At 55.6% G+C, this 21,086-nt stretch overlaps 2 protein-coding genes, 1 long non-coding RNA gene and 1 other non-coding gene across 6 annotated transcripts; 3 read left to right on the forward strand and 1 right to left on the reverse strand.

The window, feature by feature from the left end:
- LOC110260669 lies at positions 1,327 to 15,273 on the reverse strand. The gene is made up of 2 exons (XR_002343969.1): positions 15,188 to 15,273; positions 1,327 to 8,624 (listed from the first exon to the last, which is right to left on the reverse strand). It is a non-coding gene; the product is annotated as an uncharacterized LOC110260669 (long non-coding RNA).
- On the forward strand, positions 1,657 to 14,952 carry HOXC6 (homeobox C6). Of its 3 annotated transcripts, none has more exons than XM_021091735.1 (3): positions 1,657 to 1,788; positions 12,821 to 13,046; positions 13,774 to 14,952. In XM_021091735.1, the coding sequence occupies exons 2-3, from the start codon at positions 12,893 to 12,895 to the stop codon at positions 14,079 to 14,081; spliced, it is 462 nt and encodes a 153-aa protein (XP_020947394.1). In that variant the 5' UTR covers positions 1,657 to 1,788; positions 12,821 to 12,892; the 3' UTR covers positions 14,082 to 14,952. The 3 variants fall into 3 exon arrangements, with proteins under 3 accessions (XP_020947394.1, XP_020947393.1, XP_003355472.1); XM_021091734.1 differs by lacking the exon at positions 1,657 to 1,788 and adding an exon at positions 3,768 to 3,844; XM_003355424.5 differs by lacking the exon at positions 1,657 to 1,788 and having other exon boundaries at positions 8,621 to 13,046.
- On the forward strand, positions 17,287 to 19,613 carry HOXC5 (homeobox C5). Its single transcript, XM_003126202.3, has 2 exons — positions 17,287 to 17,818; positions 18,518 to 19,613. Exons 1-2 carry the CDS (start codon positions 17,365 to 17,367, stop codon positions 18,730 to 18,732), a joined length of 669 nt encoding a protein of 222 aa, XP_003126250.1. The 5' UTR covers positions 17,287 to 17,364; the 3' UTR covers positions 18,733 to 19,613.
- Positions 18,193 to 18,280, forward strand: MIR615 (microRNA 615). Its single transcript, NR_038610.1, has one exon. It is a non-coding gene; the product is annotated as a microRNA 615 (primary transcript).

Below are 21,086 nucleotides of genomic sequence, written 5' to 3' on the forward strand. Positions count from 1 at the left end.
GCTATGGAAGTCCCCATGCCAGCTAGATTCAGGACCAGGGGAAGGGCTGTGGGCCTTCGAATTTCCAGCTGGTGGAGAGAGTGGCTGGGCTGCAACTGGTTGGCCAATAGCCTCTGTGAGGGACTCTCTTCTGGGCTCCCCCACACTGGTCCCATTGTCAAAATCAGGGGTCTGGAGGCTTGGGGGCTCACATGGAAGGTGGAATTTAGAGAAGAATAGGTTCTTTTTTCAGGGCCTCCAAGGTGTGTCCCAGCTGCCCAGACACTGGAATTTTTCTGGAAAAAGGCAGGCAGGTGTGGGCTACCTGGCAAGACAGAAAGGCTTCACACTGCCATGCACCCAATGGAAAAAGAAGTGGGAGCCAAGCTCTTGGGCCTTAATTTTATTTTTAATTCTAAAAAGCTGCCATTTGAACCTAGGAGTTGAGGAGACCTGACACAAGGAATGGCCTTGGGGAAAATATGCCATTTTCTCTGAGAAAGGAACCTGGGGATGATGGGCACTTGGGGGGTTCTGGAAGCTGCCCCCCCCCCCTCATACTCACACACATTCTCAGCCCTCCTTCACAGGACTGCCCAAGGTTGGTTTAAACCCTCTCCGCTCTTCAGACCACGGCCAGGTCAGGCTTGGTTATGAGGCTGCCAGCGGCCTGCCCCTCCCATTCCCATGTGGGGTGGAGTGGGGGGCTGCCCAGATGCCCCATTGGGAAGGATGTTGTTCTTTTCCTAGGAAAAGAAAATTGGCAGGGGCAGGGAGTGCATCCCATTTCAGCCCCTTCATGCCTCTGCTGGCCGTCCCTACCCCAATGCCACAAACCTCTGCAAAGCCTTGGTTCCCCCAGAGCCAACCTTAATACCCCATTTATTAAGGAAAATCTGTGAAATTCGGCATGGCAAAGGGAGGCAGCCGACTCAAAGCCAGAATCCTTCCTTCTCTGCTGTCGCGTCCCCCCTTTGCCCTTTCTGCGCTAGCCAGGAGAAGCTCGGCCCGTGGGGAGTGGGCGGCGTGTGGGGGTGGGGTGGGGGTCGGGGGATGCTCCCTCTCCGAGAGAATTGGGTAAACATGGCGACCGCGGCGCCCATTTGCACACGCTACACAAATGCATCGCATTCCCGGTTGTTTGCAGAAAATTTACAGCTGAGTAATAAAAGTTTACGATCGACTCACAAGTTGGATTGGCCACAAGAAGTCATGTGGATTCCATCCATGAACGTGAACTTTTTATTGTGGTTTGTCCGTTCGGAGCGCTCCGCAGAACAGTCCTCCCTGTAAGAGCCTAACCATTGCCAGGGAAACCTGCGTTGGGCGCTCCCTTCATTACCAGTATTTTTTTTTTTTATTAATCTGATTAATAATTCTTTTCTCCTCTCATTTATTTTTTTTTCCTCCCAGATGGAGTTGCCGGAAGCTGGGGGCACCTGGGGAGGGGGGAGGGGGGGAGAGGCAGGAGTAGAGGGCACCCCTCTCTCCCATCCCGACCCTCTAGCCCCCCAAGGGGCAGGAGGAATGCGGGAGCAGGAGTTGAGATAGGGAGCTGCAGATGCCTCCGCCCCTCCCCTCTCCCAAGCTCTCCCTCCTGCCCCCCCCCGCAACTCTCAATTTTATTTGGCTTTTTGATTATTGGGACTATTCTTTTTTATTTTTAAATTTATATAAAGTGTATATATGTATGTGGAGCTGAGACAGGCTCGGCAGCGGCACAGAATGAGGGAAGACGAGAAAGACAGAGAGTGGGAGAGAGAGAGAGGCAGACAGAGAGAGGGAGAGGGAGAGTGACAGCAGCGCTCGGTAAGTGTTTCCTTATTGGTTCAAATATGTAACTAATGGTCCGTAGCTGGGTGGCGGTTTCAAGATAAGGACAGCAGCGGCTTGTCTCGGTTAGGAGAGGAGAGGGGGCTGGCGAGAGGGTGGGCGCGTGGGCAATTATGGGGAGGAAAAGTGGGGGGGGGAGAAGAAATTGGGTTAAGCTGGAACATGGTAGTGGGGGAAGTGTGTTGTCCTTTTGTCACTGTGCGCTGAAGTTGGGGGTCGGGGGGACCAGAGGACTGCGCCTGCGGGGCTCAAGGCCGGGGTCTAGTGCGCGGAGCGTGTTCTTACCTGTTAGAGATATGCGGCCTCTTGGCTAATGAGACTGGGACAGAGGGGGCCGGGAGCTCAAACCCCAGGCAGAAGAGAGAATCTTGGGCTGAGAGAACCATTGCTCGAGGAGCAAAGTCAGCCCCCCAACCCCCAAACAAACTTTCCAGCCGCCCCTCCCTGCCCCGCTGCCCCCTCCCTCCCGGAGCGCGCGACCGCAAGAGCTCACACATGCGCAGTGCGGGCCCAGGGCCGGGCCGCGGAGCAGGAAGAGAGCGCAGCTAGGCGGGCGGTGGGGCCTGTTAATTGGCAATTAGGGGGGAGGCTGGTGGCTGGTGCGCGTCAGCGGAGGGGAGAGCGTCTGCCCACTCCCTGCTCCCACCCCCCACTCGAGCGGATGGAAAGATGGGAGGTGCCTAGTACTGCGGGTGAATGGGTGGGGGTGGGGGACTCGGTACTCAAAAGCCATCTTGTGCTTGGAGAAAGGGGGCCAATCTGCCTTCTCTCCCCCGGCCTGGCGTTCTCCACTTCCAACCGCGGCCACCCCACCCAGGATACCCACTGGGCTGCTTCACCCGCCTGGCCTGGCTGCTCTGGGCTGGGATCTGCCCAGTCTGAGGCGGAGGTGGGACTTGGGGAGGCCCCCGGACTGGGTAGGGACGGGCCCAGGCCTCGTTGCGGGGGCCTGCTGGGTGAGCGGAGGCAGTGAGGACTCAAGGCGCGGCTGGCTCGTGGGGTAGGGACGTCAGAATTGGGCAGCCCGGAGGGTCCTGGGCGCTCGGGATCTTCCTAATAATTGGTGCTAATGGCGTGTTGTATAGTCTTAACCCAACACATATGGTTTCATAACATAGTGGCTTAATTTCTTCCAAATGTACGTGGCCCTGAATGTGTTGCAGCTTGATATATGACCCTGCCCTGCTCCCTGGCCTGGGTCCGAGGCGGCCCCTATATGTGTGAGCTTCTGTTTATAAAGGGCGATGTATACATAATCGCTTGCACACCCAGACAGACACACCCAAACCTGGGGTGGGGGCCCGCATATTCCTGGAGAGGTCTGACAGTCCAGAGTCACCTTCGGTCCGAACCAAGAGCACGCCCCCCCCCCGCCCCCCAATCCTCTCCCAACGCCGTGACTGGACTTCGCCGCCGAGCCTGAGTGGGGGAGGGGATTGCTCCTCGATTTCCTGTTTAAACCCTGACCAGTCGCCTTGGTGGTGGTGGGGCGGGGGGATAACCTGTTTTTATTAAATTCTTAAAAATGTAGTTCGGCTGCATTCAAATCAAACCCCTTGGGCCCGGGTTGAGGGTGAATCTTCCCTCCCCTCCCCCCACAATCCCTTTCCCTTCCTCTCCTGCCCCCCCAAAATTTCCCTTTCGCAGCCGACATAAAGGCCTCGGAGGTATTCTCCCGGGGGAAGAAATGGCATTTTCTCTCCCCCTTCCACCCCCCCCAATAGGACTTGTGTGTGTCGGCAGAGGCGTCTGCCGAGGGGCTAATTTCGCGTTCCTTGTTTACGATCTCGAGAAAAGCGCTTGGCTCTCCCCAAATGGGCCCAGCCCGCCGCCTGCTCAGGCTGCTGCGCGCTCTCCCGCAGCTCCAGCGCGGCCCGGGGGCTGACGCCCCGGGGAGCCAGGCCGCGGCCGCCGAACCCCGAGTTCCTTGCGCTCTGCAAAGGGCAAGGGGAGCACAGTGGGCCAGTGGAGGGGCCCCGGAGGCCTGAAAATGGGAGCCTTTCTCCTGGTGTACTGTGGGAACCGCCGATCGGTGAGGCCTCTATTTCTCTTTCGCTGTATTTTGTCCGCCCCCGCCCCTGCAGATGGCCGCACTGACTTGGTTGGGGGGGGGCAGGTCTCCTTTGTTTGCCCCCGAGGACGACAGTTTCCGGAGAAGGCCACTCAGGCCAGTGGGGATTCACCTGGGATACTAGAGGGACCCCCCTCCCTTTGGAGGGGTGGGCCTGGGCAAGGCTGGGGTATTTCTGTCCACCTAAAGAGATCTAAACGAAGGTGGCTGGTGAGATTTCAGTTCGTGCTAGGGTTCCTGGCTGTCGGCTTAATAGCACTATCCTTTGATGTCCTTATATAATGTTTTTATCAATTGATTTTCTGTCCCTTCCTGACTAGGGTCCTGCAGGCCCACACTCCCTTCACCCCTAGACTTTTCCTTAGGAGACAGAGGGATACAGAGAAAGCATAGCAGCAGCGGCTGGCCCAGGTTTTCCACCTTCCAGTTTGGCTAGGGGAAAAGGCCAGCCCCAAATGCCAGCCCCTTCCCTCCCTCCTTACTTTCGATTTTCCTTCCCTCCTCTCTCTCCCTGGCTGGCGCTGGCACTCAAACAGAAGCACAAGAGGGGCCACCAGTGACAACTCTCAGCCTCCCTGCAGGCCAGATTCCCTGTAGGCATGGTCCTTAGAGCAAGAGAGCTGCTGTGATTATCTAATAATAGCCAGCGCAGTCGACTGAGAAGAGAATCAGGCTCAAGGACTCTGCACGCCCAGGGCTAAGGTCGGGCAGAATCCTCCAATCTGTGGGTTAGGGTCTGGTGACACTCCCTGAAGCCCTGGGCCCCCAGAATCCTCCTCTGAGCCCATGCTTTGGGCACCCCAGGCCTGCCCCTTACGGGGCTTTGTCAGTCCTGCCACAGGCTGTATTTCATGCGCCAGCTCCTAGCTAAGGAGAAATGGGCAGAGCAAACCCTTTCTCTCCCAGATCTGACAGTTGTGATCTCCACGAAGAATGCGACCTTGTTTGGAGAAGGCGGCCTTGTTGGCTTGGCTGTTGTGTTCATAAAGCAGGCTTGGTAGCTTTATACATTTATTATATAGAGGCTCAAATGTACAGGCGCAGACTTCTGCATGAATAGATACAGACTCATATTTCCTCAGTGGTTAATTGTATATTACCATGCCTATATTCGCTCAAACACCGTTTTATGTGCATGCGAAATTTTGTTAGTCCTCACTAGATGGCCGTGGGTTTAGAAAGGCACTGGGTGCTCTCTGTGCTGTGTGTGCTCTACGGGAAAATGTGTTCTTGCTGGAATCGGACTATGCGGGTTTCAGTAACCAGGGGCTGCCACAAAAGCTTTCTCTAGACCTCACTGCCTTCGCTGTCCAAGCAGCTGGGCTGAGGAAAGACTGTGGACTCCCTTCTGCCCTCTCCCACACCTCCCCAAAAACTTCCCCAGCTCAGGACTCTTTTACCAGGAGAATGCTCTTGTGCTGAAAGTGAGTTCTTTAGGCAACTTTCGTGGGTGAGGTAGGCCTCTGAGCAGTTCTGAGCGGTCATTGGGCCCTGGCGCTTGAAGCCTTGCTGAGTGCTCAGTAAGGTGGCCTCTGGGTAGCTGCTGCGGGTTAGGGTGCCTGGAGTGGCCGCTGGAGAAGGCGAGCCAGCCGGGTAGGGGTGTGCGGTGAACATCTGTCCGCCTCCCCCCCTGCCGCTGCTTGCCCCGTTTCTATGTCTGTGTCATTTGTGGGGCAGATTGGGGCTCTCTAAGGTCCCCCAAATGCCCAGATCTGGTTACTGGTGGGACTTCATTTTAATCCGATCTGCAACTTGAGCCAGGGTGAGGCTGATGGGGCAGAAGAAGCTGGTCTGGCCGCCTGTGGGCCTAGAGCCCAGAGTGTGGGCCTGGGCTGGGAATCAACCAGCCTCCGTTTCCCATCTTTCTCCCGGCTGCAGACGGTGGGTAGGGGGAAATAAAGGTCCATCAACCCCCAGGAAAGAAATTAAGGACAGGAGAGGGGCTGGCGGGGTTTTTCTCCACTCCCTAGGTGATCAGGTTCCTCCCAAGAGTCTCCTGTCCAGACTCGCTGCAGGCGCCCAGGCGTGCAGCTGGCTCGCACATTCTCTCCGCTGCCGGCCAAAGGCAGCCTTGGGCTTTGGGGCCTCGGCGCTCCCCCCCACCGAACCCCCCCAAGCGTTGGGGCCATGTTACCCCCAAAGTGTGCCCCTCACCAGGCCCACGGCCTCTGCCACGGCGCCGCAGCCGCCCCTGTTTATTGTGTCTGTGAGTTGTTTACTTGTTTTGTCTGCTGCCACCCTGCGTCAGAAACCCGCCAAACCAGCAAACTCACCCAGGAGAACAAAGTGCTGCGCTCTCCCCAACTCCCTCCCCTTCCTGGCACCCCGCTCCCGCCACCACCCCCTTCCTCACTCTCCCTTCCGAGGGGAGGAAGCAGAAGCCGTCCTAAAATAAGGCAGCTGTTTCTAGGGTCGGGGGAATGATGGGGACACCATAAACCTCCGGGTGGGTGTCCTGGTGGTGGAGGGTCAGAGCGGCCCTGCAGCTTTTCTTCCTTCCTCCTGGCGGCTGCCTGGTTAAGGGGGCTCCGCTCATTGAGGAAGTTGAGTCCCCCTCACCCCACTTCTTTCAGCAGGAGTTCTCCCTGAGACACAGGTTGTTGGGTTTTAAATCAGGGTAACGTTGGCGGATTCATAAAGCTAGATAAAGCATGTCGCTCTCGCTCTCACCCTCCCTTCTCCTCAGCCCCCCAAAATAGCAGTGAATTTAAGCAAATCCTACAAAATTAAATTGCCCCTTCGCTAAAGACCCTATAAATCTCCAATCCCGCCAGGTGTAGAGTCGGCGAGGCCGCTCTTCGCCTCTAATTTTGCTCCTGGCTATCAAATCTAAAAGAGTATCATCGAAGTAAGTAATATTCTCGTTTCTGAAATTAATTTCCCCCTCCCCATCTCTCTCCCTATTTTCGCCAGCGCAGATTAAATGGCTCTTTCAGATCTGCAAACAATAAAGGATAAAATTATTTATAGGGAAATAAGACGATGTTTCATTGTTGGCTTATTGTTCCAGAACATAATAACATTTTATTTTCAAATGGGAGAACTCAGACCAGAGGGAGGAGAAGAGGGAAAGCCGGGAAAGTGAGGGGAGGCAGGGTACCCCCACCCACAGCTCCTGCGGCATATAACTTTCATAACATTTACAATTTCCTCATGACAACTCACTGTGACGTCATACATGCTGCGTTCTTGAATTTTACGATTCTCCTAAGCCTCCAAAAATGGGTCCAAGCAGTGCCAGGGCGTGCGGGTATAAGAGAAGCCAGGAAGTTGGGGATCCTCTGGCCTTGTTCTGGAGGTTAAAAATAGTGTGAATAGTCTGGATTTTCATTTTCCCTCCTGGGCCAAGCCGGGCCACTTGCTTTGCCTCCCTGAAATGCCAGTCAGGGTCTGAGTTCCCTGCCCATTCCCAATGGGGATGAGATACTGGGTCCCAAGGAGGCTGTCTTTGTCCCCCCTTCTCAGCTGCTTGGGATAGAGTTGGGAGGCTTGGGGGCCAGGCCCCAAAAGCCAGAAGTGATTTCTTCCAGAGGGAACCCGAAAGGGGCTCAGGGCTGAGTGTGATGGGACAGAGATGCCTAGGACCTATTTTACTTTTTAACCTTCAGCCAGAGAAGTGAACTGGGGAGCCAAACACCGGCGTGGGAGTTTGGGTCTGTGGACAGCAGCAGCATTAAGTGGAGAGGTGGTAAAGAAAGGCCAGGCAGAAATCTGGAGAGAGCGAGAGAGGGAGAGGAGAAAATAGGAGGCGAGTTAGCAGAGCTCCTCCAGTGCCCTCCTCTCTGTTTCATTGCAAATAAAGCAAAAGCAGCTCCAGCGGCCTCTCAACCCCTCAGCCCAGGCCTCTGAGGGGTTTGGGGCAGTTCTCAGGCACTCAACATGCCCCATCTGGCCTTTGCTTTCATCCCCCCACCCTGATCCCCAACTCCATTCAGCTGGCCAGCCTGGGCCCAGTCCCCAGAATTTCAGCACCCCCAAATGGGATCCATTTCCGGGTTGGATGTGTCAAATTTCACTTTTCGCCAAGTGACTCCATGTCTGAACTTTGAAAGGAGCAAGAGCATTCTTTTGGGGAGTGCAGTGTGTGTCCCGGGAGCTGTGGGCTCGGGGCAACTTCCCCACAGTGAGATGCTGGGGGCTCCTCGGGTCAGCTGTGCTGTGGTGTCCCCAGGCAGACCTAGTTCCTCGTGTTCAGGTTCTCTGGTGGACCAGGAGACTCTCTTTGCAATCCTTTTACTCCAGATTCTGTGGAGATCAAAAGAGCTCATGCACAAAACACTAGGTGTTGGGAGTAGGATTTATTTTTTAAATTTAAAAAAAAAAATCCAATCATAAGCCAGTCGGAGCCAACTGAGAAGGAGAAGTCACTCTAGGACAGCAAAGCCCTAACCAAACAGTGCAATTGTGAGGTGAGCTCAACAGTTATTGAAAGTCAGCTTTCTCTGCAAGAGGGATTTCAGCCCACACCCAGTGGCACAAAAGGGGCCGTTGGGGGCAATCGTTCCTCTCCGGCTCTGGAAATCCAGGATTGAGGGGGTGGGTAGGGCAGCTGCAGTGGCTTCCTGGCAGCCAGGCGCTCAGGCCGAGCGCTGAGTCCTGCGGCTCCAAGGCTCGCTCCTGTCCCCTGAGCAGCCTCCGGAGGCGCCGAGCTATAGTTGGTGGCGCCGGCAGCCAGGAATGGAGCGTGCGTATCTGTGGCGAGGCTGGGTGAGTCCCAGACATCCGCGCAGAGTTGGGGCATCTGGGGAGAGAGAGAAGACGCGGTAGGACACACACTGACCTCTGGAGAAGACTGTCCCCCAATAAGTCCAGGTCTCAGCCCTCTCACTTCAGATACCCTTCGCCAAGAAATGAAGGTATTTCCCAGAGCAGAATAGAAAGCAGAGGCAGGCAACGTGGGCCTGCCCATGACCCCCTCCTGGGCCAGAGTCCAGTCTCAGCCACCCTCTCCCCTGTGCAGAGCTGCATAGCCCCCCCTGGGCCCTGGAGAGGGATAAGGCTGGAGAATGAGCCTCTCACTCGCCCTGGGAAACAAACCCTCAAGAACCCAGCCTCCAATGCAATCCTTAACTTTGGGGACTCCAGGCCAGTGACTGTCTCCCACTCGGGCCCAGGGCGCCTGCACTAAGTTCCTCTCCCATAATTAGTGCTCCTAAAAGCCTGTGTTTGGGATGGGGGTGCAGTGAAACAGGGAGCGGCCAGTTTCCCCCTTTATTTCGCTTCTGTGTTTTTTGATTTCTGGTTTTGCATCTACTGATTCCAGCCCTGAAAGCGAAAATCCGTTCGTTTCTTGCCGCCAAACCCCCTCGGACTGCCTGACTCCAGAGGCGGAAGGGGCAGGGAGACCTGCGGGCCTGATGGGGGGGGGGGTGTTCTCTGATTTCTCTAATTTCTCTAGGCTTGTTTTATAGAAACAAAGAACAAGTTCTCCCCCCCCTCCTTCCCAGGACTTGTGCATATTTACAGAGCTCAACTGCAGTTTTAATAAAACATCTGTTCTTGCTTCTGCTGATGAGTTTCCATAATTGTTTTCAGACAAATTTAACAGGAAAATATAAATATATTTAGAAAAACCCACGTCCCAGCTTTCCCCCCACAGACAGTCGTTCTTTTGCCAAAAACATAAAATGAACCCGAAATGAAAAAAGGAAAATATCCAATAGAGGGAAGATCCTGTTCCTCTGACCTGCTCTCCCCCCTTGGAGCGAATCCCTCCAACACATTTCAGCTGCATAATTAAAGATCTAACTGAAAGAGGAGGCTTCTTTCCTCAGGAAAAGGTGATGGGGAGAAAGTGTCTTGGAAATTAATTTTGCCAAAAGTCTTTAAGCAGTGGGGGAATTTATTTGTATTTCTGCTTCCCCTTCTCTCCCCCTTCCAGCATTTCTGTCTCCCCCCCACCCCCAGCAGCTGGTTCCTGTTCATTATAAATCGGCAAGACCTTTCAGTCTCTGCCCTCTGTTTAGGGACGTAATAAAACACTTAACTTTCCGGGGCTGAGACTTCCATTCTGCTCCTCAGGTCGCCCACCCCTGCGCCCACCACCTTCAGGCCCCAAAGGAGTCTCTCGCCTCCTTTGGGGCCCCTTTCCCCTCCAGACGTGGTTTAGGAGTGGCTCAAGGAAACCCAGGCATCCCTTCCTGGGCTAGCGATAGCCCAGGCCTCCCCAGAAGCCCCTTCTTTCTTCTAAGGTCTTTCCTTCCCCCACCCACCCATAAAAGAGATTTTAAAATACATAGAAAATCAACACTCATTGAAAGCGAAACCTCATTAAGACATCCTATCTTCCATCATTCAATTTGTTGTACATTGCAACAATTTAATATCTTGAAGGAAATATCACTGACATGATTTATCCCTCTAGCAATCTCTTTCTGAAATGGGGGAGGGGGGCATGTACCCTCCTCCCTTCTGGCCTGTTCTGCCTGTTCCACTGCTAGCCTTGGGGCCCCGAAGTGAGCCTGGGAAGTCTGAGTGGCTACTCTTGTCCAGGGGTGCACTGACCAGTTTCTTAGCTCAGCCCCTCCTCGGTTTTCCACCCCTCCTCCCCGGTTCTCTCTCCCTCTCCCTCTTGCCCTCCAGGGGGCCTGAAGCCCCAGCCAGCTGTTGGAAACCTCTGCCCAGACACGCCACAAATTCGAGGACAGCTGGATTGTAGAGCGAACAGCAGCTCACGCTGTTGTCTGTTTGTGTACCTGCCATGGCACCCCCAAAGGAGACAAGCCATCTCGAAATTTCTTTCTTCATTTAAGAGCCCCCCTCTCCACTTTCACCTTCATCTCCTTGGGGAGAGGAAAGTATGGTCCAAGAGGGGGGAACCTTTACAATTCTAGGGGGCTTTCCCCCTGCTCTTCTAAATACCAAGAAATTCCCCTTCTTTCTGAAGGACTGGGGCTCTGTGTTAAAAAGCCAACACAAACTGTCTCTCGCAGGAAGGCTGTCCCATCCTGCGAGGAGGACCATGTATTAACTAACATGTCGTCTCCATCAGCTCCTACACACTGTCTGCTTTGGGGTTCGAAACTTTATTTTTCCCCCCTAGCGACACTCCAGGGAAACCTTAACGTTACAGAAGATGGATAAACGAGTTTTTTTCCCAGCATAGTCCGTTTATGGCTTTATTGCTACCCATTGATTACTCCGCTTTGTTACACAGAAGGAAAAGATCATAAAATCCGGCGACATCCGGGTTCTTGTTATAGCCATCCCCCCCCAAAAAAAAAATGGTGAGGGGAAAATATGAGCTTCAACTGCTCCCCTTCCCTTGCCCCCCCACCACCCCCCTCTTTGTCAATTCAAAGCGTATTTGGCCTCTTACGATATCAAATTAAGTAGTTTGGATTAATCAGGAGGAAAGAAACCCATCTGCACACCTTCCGCCGTTTCCCTTCGCCCACTGCGGCTCCCTCAGAAGCCTCGGACTCAGCTGCCTTTTCCTCACCTTCTCTTCCTTTTTCTCTGTCCCAAGGTGGGAAGAAACCGGGAGTAGGGGGTTGCTGAGAGGCCCGGCCCCACCAGGTGTGGCTGAGCCTTGGGTGAGAGGCCCCAGGAAGGCATGGCTGGAATCTCCAAGCCACAGGGCTCAGGACCAGGGGCATCTCCCTAGGCAGAGCAGAAAGTCCGAGGGGGCAGGGGCTTCTGACCTGGGCAGGGGCCTGAGCCTGCAAGAGGCTCACTGTCCATCAGAGCTCCACCAGCCTTCTCTTTCTGGCTGGATCCTATGCGAATTACCCCAGCGGCCCTGGCTGGCTCCAAATCATAAATTCTCACCAACATAAACAGGAGTTGATGTGTCTAGAAAGACTCTCAGAGTTCTTTCTTCTTCCTTTCTTCCATTCTCGCTCTCTCCCACTTTATACTTCCTTCTCTTCTTTGCCTATTGTATTTAAATAATTTTTCCCTTTTAGGCAAAAATGCTGCAAGGGTTTCCCTGAAAAGGGGGTCCTGAGGAGGAGGTAGGGGGGGGACCTAGGAGGCAAATGCATGGCTCTTTTGCACACCTCAGCTCTGCCACTGCCCCCTGAAGTCTCACCCTTCCCTCTTTAGACTTAGAGGCACCCCCACGTGCCCCCCTCCATCCCAGACTCTCAGATACACTCACTTTCCTTCCTTGGAGCACCATGTTTTATGCAATTTCTTTCCACTTTGGGTTCAAAAAAACCAAACTACTGGGGGAAAGAAAAAACCACACTGGTTTAGTGATAAGGACTCCCTCCATGGAGTGTCAGACCAGGATTTCCTGGAGGATTTCTGGGGATCCCCCTGAGCTGGGAGAGAGCTCCTCCCATGGAGAACTCAGAATGTAATTTTAGAAGGGGGCAGATATAAAAGATGAAATCAGATTGGAAATACAGGGACTTCTCCAGCCCTGGTTCTGGCCACAGCACAGCAAAGTTAGCAGGGGGCTGAGGGATTTCCTGGGAGTGCAGTTTGCCTTTTCCGGGCCCCAAGGCCCTGCTCACGGACGTTCACCCTTCCTTCACCTTCAAATCAGTTCCCTTACATATATATTTTTAAAAGAAATCCAAGTCTTACTTTCAAAGCACACACTTAGTCTCAACTAGGGAATCAACAGAAGCAGAAGCGATTTTTTTCCCCCTTCTTGACATCTGGCTTGCGATTGGCTGGAAGAGGGTCAGCTGACTTTGTCATTTTGTCTGTCCTGGATTGGAGCCGTCCCTATAACCATCTAGTTCCGAGTACAAACTGGAGACAGAAATAAATATTAAAGAAATCATAGCCCGACCAGGTAAAGGCAAAGGGATGAATTCCTACTTCACCAACCCTTCCTTATCCTGCCACCTCGCCGGGGGCCAGGACGTCCTCCCCAACGTCGCCCTCAATTCCACCGCCTATGATCCAGTGAGGCATTTCTCGACCTATGGAGCAGCCGTTGCCCAGAACCGGATCTACTCGACTCCCTTTTATTCGCCACAGGAGAATGTCGTGTTCAGTTCCAGCCGGGGGCCGTATGACTATGGATCTAATTCCTTTTACCAGGAGAAAGACATGCTCTCTAACTGCAGACAAAACACCTTAGGACATAACACACAGACCTCAATCGCTCAGGATTTTAGTTCTGAGCAGGGCAGGACTGCGCCCCAGGACCAGAAAGCCAGTATCCAGATTTACCCCTGGATGCAGCGAATGAATTCGCACAGTGGTGAGTTTTACAGCTCCGAGATATAAATTAAATAAACTGAACTGGCTTTATGACCGGCTTCCCTAGAAGAACGGGCGGAGAGAGTTTTTTATGGCCCCATAAAAACAATCACGCTCGTCTCCTCGCCGACGCCGAGACAGGGCCCCCTCTTCTGCCCCCTCTGCTCGCCTCCCGCTTGCTCGCAGGGGCCTGGCCCCCTCGGCCCCTGACGGATTGGAAGGCTCCAAGGCGAGCTGAGGGGGCAGGAACAGGGCAGGGGATGAGGGGAGGGGGTGGGGGAGCCCCCCAAAGTCGAGTCAGGCTGAGGAGAAGGGAGGGGGAGAGGAGGGGACAGTGAAGTGGGGAGAAGTTTCCGAGCAGCCAGGGTGCTCGGGGAAGTGGGGGTGCCCAGTCGTAGAGAAATGGGGCCCTCACCCCCAGGGTTGGGGATTTTTCAAAAATCAGCTTTTAGACACAAACAGCTTTCTGCCTCGTTCTGGCTCCGACCCACCCCCCACACACCTTTCTTTGGGACACACCTACCCACCCAAGGGGGCACTCAGTGAAGTTGGGATCCTGGCTGTACCCCCAGTGGGGGTGGGGACAGGACAGAGGCGAGAAAGCTGGAGCCGGAGGGGGCCCGTGAGTTGCTGGCCAAGTTGGGAGGGTCAGGACTGTGCTAGGCTAAATCGTCTGCGCAGGATGCCTTGCTGATTGTTTTTAGTGTGTTTTGTGCCCGGATCTCTAGGGGTCGGCTATGGAGCGGACCGGAGGCGCGGCCGCCAGATCTACTCGCGGTACCAGACCCTGGAACTGGAGAAAGAATTTCACTTCAACCGCTACCTAACGCGGCGCCGGCGCATCGAGATCGCCAACGCGCTGTGCCTGACCGAGCGACAGATCAAAATCTGGTTCCAGAACCGCCGGATGAAGTGGAAAAAAGAGTCTAATCTCACGTCCACGCTCTCAGGGGGCGGCGGAGGGGCCGCGGCCGACAGCCTGGGCGGAAAAGAGGAAAAGCGGGAAGAGACAGAAGAGGAGAAGCAGAAAGAGTGACCAGGACTGTCCCTGCCACCCCTCTCTCTCCTGCTCCCTCGCTCCCCCCAGCTCCCTCCTAATCACACACTCTGTATTTATCACTGGCACAAATGATGTGTTTGGACTCCCTGAGACAAAATTAGGGAGTCAAATATGGACCTAAAAAGTCAACTCTGGACCCCCCCCCCACCGTACAAACTCTCTTTCACCAGGCGCCTCCTCCTCTTCGCTCCCGTGCTAGCTCGTTCTCGGCTTGTCTGCAGGCCCCTTCCCCCGCCCAGGCCTTGGGGCTCGTCCCTGAACCTCGCTTCAGACACCACAGATCTCCCTCCAAACGAGGACTTGGCCTCCCACCCCCTCGGCGCCCCCCACCCCCACCCCTGCCCAGAAAGCCGGCTCCCGGGGCCCGGGGGGCTCTGCTCCGGGGCCTCAGGGCCCGGCCTGGCAGCCGGGGAGGGCGGGAGGCCCAAGGAGGGCGCGTCGTGGCCCCACAGCAACCCCCAGGGCCTCCCCGCAGCCCCCGCCTGGCCCCTCTGCCCCAGCAAATGCCCAGCACGGGCGAATTGTATTTAAAGAATCCTGGGGGTCATATGGCATATTACAAACTGTGACCGTCTCTGTGTGAATATTTTTAGCTGTATTTGTGGTCTCTGTATTTATATTTATGTTTAGCATCGTCCGTGTTCCAATCCCATCTTTAAAAGGAAAAAAAAAAAAAAGAGGGAAAACTGCAAAACGACAGAAAAAAAGTGAATGACGTCTGTTTAGCCAGTAGGAGAAAAAAAATAATTAAAAAAAAAAAGCCCCTCGTGTTACCCTCCTGTATAAATCCGACCTCTGGATCCGTTCTCGAATATTTAATAAAACTGATATTATTTTTAAAAGTTTATATCGGGATTTCTGTTACTTCGCTCGTCCGCCGGCCTCGGGGTGAAAGTTGGAGCAGGCTCCGAGCGCTCCCATGTCTGTCCGCCGCCTGCGAGCCCCCCCCCGGCCCCCTGCACGCGCCTGGCCCGCCCGAGCGCCGAGCCCTGCCTCGCGGTTCTCGCAGGGATCGCGCTGGGGGCGAGGAGGGGGGCGCTGGGAGGCCTCTCCCGGCTCCTCACGCAGAGCAACGCACTCACCCCGCAGAAAAGGCCGCGAGGGGTTTGACTGTGGGTAGAGGGGGAGCCGGGGTTGGTCGCATTGGTCTCCAGCCCCACGCAGGCCTTTCTTCCTGCCTTTGACAGTCTGGGGTCCTCGGCTTCTGAACCCCGAGCCCCCAAAGGCCAGAAAGGACGCATCACCCAGGCCCCAGGTCACGCCCGCCCACTCCCCGGAGTGGGGAGGGAGGCGCCGGAGTGAGCAGGGCAGCCCCCAGGCCCGCGCCAGGCCGCCAGGCCGACTCTTGCGAAATGTGGCGGAGGCGGAGAACCGCGGAGGGGAAAGAAGAGACCGCGGGATCTGAGCCCTTCCGCAGGGAGTGAGCGATTCAAGGCCATCTCGGAAAAGAAAGCCTGGAAACTGAGCTCTCGCCTGCTCTGGGGCTCCTGACGTGGCGGGGACCAAATGTCTTTTTCGTTACAGCCCCGGCCCCAGTCTGGTTCTTTCCTCTTTCTTTTCCCCCCAAACTCGGCCGGGGAGGAGCGCAGCCAGATCCTATCCCTTCCCCAGCTCAGGCCTTCCCCCCTAAGCCCAGCCAGAGAAACCTGAGCGGACCTAGGAGTGAGGTAGCGAGGGGGGTCTCCCGGAGGGAAAAAAATCCGCCAGAGTTTTCCAGACCTTCCAGATCCCCGCCAGCGCCCCCTCCAGCGCCTCCCCCAGCACGGGGGCGGGGTGGGGGTGCCGGAGGGGGGGGCTTCTCCTGGCAGGGGCGGAGATTTCCTGGGGAGAAGCAGGCAGGAAAGAATCAGACTTGGGGCTAGGGAAGGGGTCAGAAAGGCTGTGGGAGCCCCTTGTCGCAGCCTGTAAAGGTGGCCCAGGCACCTGCCCTGCCCACCCCCAGCCCTGTCGGCCCTAGCCAGGTCCTTTCTGCACCTCCAAAGAGCTCAGAAATTGCTCTCCTGTGACACCCTTCTGGGTCCAGGTCCCTAGAAAGCCTGGTTCAGAGGCCTTTTCCCCCAAAGGCACAAAACAGGCCTCTTCCTCTGTCCTGTTCTTGTCACATTTGTGGAGGCCTGGATTTTGCTTCTCCAGGCTGTCAGTTAACATCTATTTTCCATGCAAAATACCTGGCATAGGTACCACATGAGGGTCATACACAGGGATGCAGAGCAGTTCCCCAGCCCATGGTGTCTCTGTTTCTTTAGCCACCCAGCTACCTCTGCCACCCACCCCTGCCACCCACCCAAATTGAAAATTGCCTTGTTGCCACTCTGGACTCCCTGGCTTGATGAGGAGGCCTAGTCATCTTCCCCTGGCTCCTCACCTCCAGGCTCATCCCAGAGGCCCCAGCACTCTTGTCCTCTCTAGTTCTGCCTACCCAGGACCCCTCCTCCTGGGGATCCTGTCTACCACTCCAGAGGCTGGGTTCACTTTCCCAAGCTGACAGGCAACCCCTTCAGCAGTAACAGGGCCCTGGGGCCTCCAAGGGAAGGGATCCCCACCCTTGGTTTAGCAAACCTGAGATAAACCCCCTCCAGCCAGGGCAGGGGGGCCTCCCTACCCCAAACCCCTTCCTTCAGCCATTTTGAACACTGAAAGACCTTGAGGTTCTGGAGGACAGGGCTATCTGTTACCAAAAAAACCTCTCTGTACATCCTAGTGAAGCTTCATCTCCCCTTAAAATTAAATATAATTTAAAAGGCCATTTCAGGGGTTTGTTGCATCAACACCCAGCCTCTTCACAGGAGAAAAAGCCAAGGCCTGAAGGCCAGCCAGAGAGCCAGGCTGCAATTCCTCGAAGTAGGCACCAGGTGTCGCTGTGGGCTCGTTGTCCCGGCTACCCCCCAATTCCAAGAACCATTTTTTTTTTCCTCCCCCTTCTCTCCCTTTCTCTCTCTCTCTCTCTCTCTCTCTCTCTCTCTCTCACTCTCACTCCCTCACCCCCTTGGTTGGGCTTTGCCAACATATCAAGATGCGTTTCGCCGGCTTCCATCACTAACCTCCCGGAGGTCATCAAGCCAAATTTATGAGTGGCCGCTCGAGTCACGTGACTCTATTTAAGGCTCCCTTATTTGGGAAGAGCGCATAGGATAAAGAAAGAGATATCTCCACCTATAAATTGTGCACTTTGGAGAACAAAAAACCCCTCAACTTCAAAGAGTCACAAATCACCCTTAATCAAAAAGGGTGCAGAAATTTTTTTTGGGCCCTCCCCGCCATGAGCTCCTACGTAGCCAATTCATTCTATAAGCAGAGCCCCAATATCCCTGCCTATAACATGCAAACTTGTGGGAACTATGGATCGGCCTCAGAGGTGCAGGCATCCAGGTACTGCTACGGCGGATTGGACTTAAGCATCACTTTCCCACCGCCTGCGCCTTCCAACTCTCTCCACGGGGTAGACATGGCTGCCAACCCCCGGGCTCACCCCGACCGCCCCGCCTGCAGCGCCGCGGCCGCTCCGGGACACGCTCTGGGCAGAGATGAAGCGGCTCCTCTGAACCCCGGGATGTACAGTCAGAAGGCGGCTCGCCCAGCGCTGGAGGAGCGAGCTAAGAGCAGTGGGGAGATCAAAGAGGAGCAGGCGCAGACAGGGCAGCCCGCCGGACTGAGCCAGCCACCGGCCCCGCCACAGATTTACCCGTGGATGACCAAACTGCACATGAGCCACGGTAAACTTTAGGACTTCATTTTGCGCGCTCGGGTCCGCCTGGGTTTTATAGGCCATGCGGGGCAAATAAAGAAAAAAAACCTGCGGCCATAAATTTTACGATCCAGGCATCAATGGCTCGTAAAACTGTCCACTAAAAGGCTTAGAGGCTGTGTGCGCCCAAATTTACGACGACATAATTGGATCATAGGAACAAAACGTGTATAAAAGGCAATATTCAATTTTTGGGGGAGAGGGAGGGAGTTAAAAAAATAGAGGGATCTGAAGGGTGAGGAGCGCGGGGCTCCAGAGCGGGGATCCCCCCGCGGTCCCTCCTCCCTCCCCTGCGGAGCCGGCTCGGCCGCCGCTTGCCGCTCCGGAGGATTCCAGCGACTCGGGAGGGGCGGGAGGGGGCTCCCCGGTGCTCGGATCTCGAGGGTGCTTATTGTTCGGTCCGAGCCTGGGTCTCCCTCTCCCCCCCACCCCCTCAGCCCCTCCGGCTGCTGAGTGAAGGCTGCGGCGGAAAGTTTCCTGCCTGGGCGGAGGCGCCTCTCCCCGGGCCAGGCTGGGCTGGGCCGGGCCCGCCTGCGGCCCGCCGGGCCTGTCCTGCCCTGCTCGCCTCGTCTCCCTCTGGCCGCGGGTGGGGGCCTGGGCTGGGACCGGGACGCTGGGGCGCTGCACGCTATTCACCCCTTCCTGGCTTGGGGGGTTTATGTTCCAGAGACGGACGGCAAGCGGTCCCGAACCAGTTACACGCGCTACCAGACTCTGGAACTGGAAAAAGAATTCCACTTTAACCGCTACCTCACTCGCCGCAGGCGCATAGAAATCGCCAACAACTTGTGTCTCAACGAGAGACAGATCAAGATCTGGTTCCAGAACCGCAGGATGAAGTGGAAGAAAGATTCCAAAATGAAAAGCAAAGAGGCTCTCTAGAGGCCGCGGGGAGGCCCGCCGAGAGCACCCCGAGCCCACTTCGGTCCCCGCGCTTTTCCTTTTCCGTTTTCCTCTTTCGATATTTTGGGGCGAAGGGCGGCGGCTGGAGCACCGGCTCCCGGGCCTCTCAGACAAAAGCTCTTTCCCCCTGGCATTCCGCATCCCCACCGACCCCAGGCTCCCGCGGGGCTGCCCGGACTCCCTCGGTTCTGCTCCGCGCCGAGGTCCTAGGGCAGGCTCCGCAGTGGTTCCCCAGAGGGCTTGCGGCGCAGGGGCTGGTGCCGAGCGAACCCGGCCTGGGCCGCCTCGGGATCCCTGCCTCAGCCTGGCCCGCCCGAGTTCAGGTGGGCCCTGCGGGGGCCTCAGGCCCCTGCGCCCGGACCCTCTGGCCTCGCCCTCTCCTTTGTTCCCGGTTTAGGCCGACCAGGCGGCTGCGGGCTTGGTGAGAGAACGGGTGTGCCTGGCCGAATCTGGCACCAGACTCGGGGTGCTTCCTTGTAGCGACTAAACTGATGTTCATTTTTAAAAATGATTTGCATATGAAAGGGGGAGATGACTGAACCTCTGCCTAGGGCCCCCTCCATTGCCCTATGCTCTTCAAACCTGCTCCCCCACCCCAAAGCCCGGGGAACCTCTCCAGCCTGCACTCTCTGCATGCTCTCTCAGGCCCCCAGCCTCAGGCCGCTAGCTAGCTCAACTATTGGGGTTCTCTGCTACTGGACCCCAGCAAAGCCCCTAGAGGCTCCTGGCTGCCCAGTAATCCCTGCCACGAGTTTCTGTGCCCTTCTGCCCATCGCTGTTGTCCAACTATTTATTGACTCCAGGTCTTTCCTGAAACTATATTTTGTCATATCAAATAAAGACAAAGAGAGAACAGGACTAAAGATGCAGTGGTTCCTCTCTGTTTGGGGGCGTGCATTGGGTAACAGTGTCTAAATGGGCTGGGCTGTGGGGTGCTGGGGGAGGCCCACAGGCTTTAAGCCTCTCCTTTACAAGACTTTTTAGGAGCCTCTAGGAGTATGGAGAAGAGGGAGGTGAAATAGCTCCTTTCCTGATCACTAGCTCCAAGGAGGACCTCTGGGGAAAGGGGAGGGCACGCAGACCACCTGTACTGACTTTTCCCGTGTTGTGGCTGTCCAAGGCATCCAGGCCTCTGCACCCACTCCCATCTTGGCTGGGTGGATCCGAGGCCTCTAGCCTGGCAGCAGCCGCCACTGCATGCCAGGGCTAATCTGCTGGGACCAGGGACTGGTGGCTCAGCGGTGGTGCTCAGACTCAGGCCCTTCTAGGCCTATGAAGATCTCTCCCTGGGCTAGGTGGTCCTTGGGAGGTGGGGGGACTCACTGTCCAGAGAGGGAGAGCTGAATCCTCAGCTTAGGGGTCCATTGGGTCCCCAAAGCATCTCAGTAAGAGTTGGTACCGCTTGGAAGAGGGGCACTGGGGGATGCTGGAGGAGGTGTGTGAGCTTTCTAAGTTACCAAGGGAGAGGGGAGCAGCAGGGCAATCCGCAGTGTGTACCTGCCTGGCTGGAAATGTTCAGACTGTCTTTCCCACCTCCTAGGGCCCAGGGCTATGCGGGACAATTATCTGGGAAAGGAGTTGCATAGACCAGTGCCCGAGTTGCGTCTGTTTGACATCATTTATCTCCGTCTCTGGGATTTTGTGTGGAGGGGGAGGGTGGGCTAAAAGGGAAAGGGGGGGGGAAGCAGATAATTCAGGTAGTGCCTGAGGCTGGTCGAGGCCCTCTCTGCGCTGCTCCCAGCTCCTGCCCTGGGCTGGGGGAGGAAGTACTTTACAGGAGAAACAAATGTGGGAAGGGTCCATAAAACTTTACTGCATTTCCTCTCCCGCCTCCCACAGGGTGAGTTCCTGGAGCCAAGCCTAGGCCCCCCACACTGGGGGCAGTTCAGGAGTTGAGCGTGAAGGCTGTTCCAGCAGCCGAGAGGGAAAGAGAGCAGAGAGGCTCTGGGGAGGGGCAAGGGGAATATTTATGATTATTAATGCTGATGCTCCTTGGATTTATTATAAGGACTGACTTTCCTGCATCCCACCGCCTAAGCTGCCAGTCTGCCTTTTTTTTTTTTTTTTTTTTTTTGAAAGACCTAAGGGCCTGGTCTCACCCCATCACTGGAGGTCCCAGCACGTGTTTATTGAAATGCACCCATGGCTACGCCCTTCCCCTTCCCACTGCACTCAGGCCAGGTTAGGGCGCTTGCTCGTAACGTCTCTCCTCCCCTAACGCACAGCAGTCAGCCCAGCCCAGCACCAACGCATCTCCTCTCTCGAGCCCCCCCTCTCTCAAATAAAATGTGTAATTTTCTTCAGGGAGTTATTTTAATTTTTTCTCCATGCTG

This window comes from Sus scrofa, chromosome 5, assembly GCF_000003025.6.
Source record: "Sus scrofa isolate TJ Tabasco breed Duroc chromosome 5, Sscrofa11.1, whole genome shotgun sequence".
Taxonomy (NCBI): Eukaryota; Metazoa; Chordata; class Mammalia; order Artiodactyla; family Suidae; genus Sus; species Sus scrofa.

Bases quoted from the DNA above. Each gene is read 5' to 3' on its own strand.
- HOXC5 (XM_003126202.3), top strand. From the start codon at position 17,365: ATGAGCTCCTACGTAGCCAATTCATTCTATAAGCAGAGCCCCAATATC. The intron at 17,819-18,517 runs GTAAACTTTAGG...TTTATGTTCCAG, and splicing joins CAAACTGCACATGAGCCACG to AGACGGACGGCAAGCGGTCC.
- HOXC6 (XM_003355424.5), top strand. From the start codon at position 12,647: ATGAATTCCTACTTCACCAACCCTTCCTTATCCTGCCACCTCGCCGGG. The intron at 13,047-13,773 runs GTGAGTTTTACA...CCGGATCTCTAG, and splicing joins GCGAATGAATTCGCACAGTG to GGGTCGGCTATGGAGCGGAC.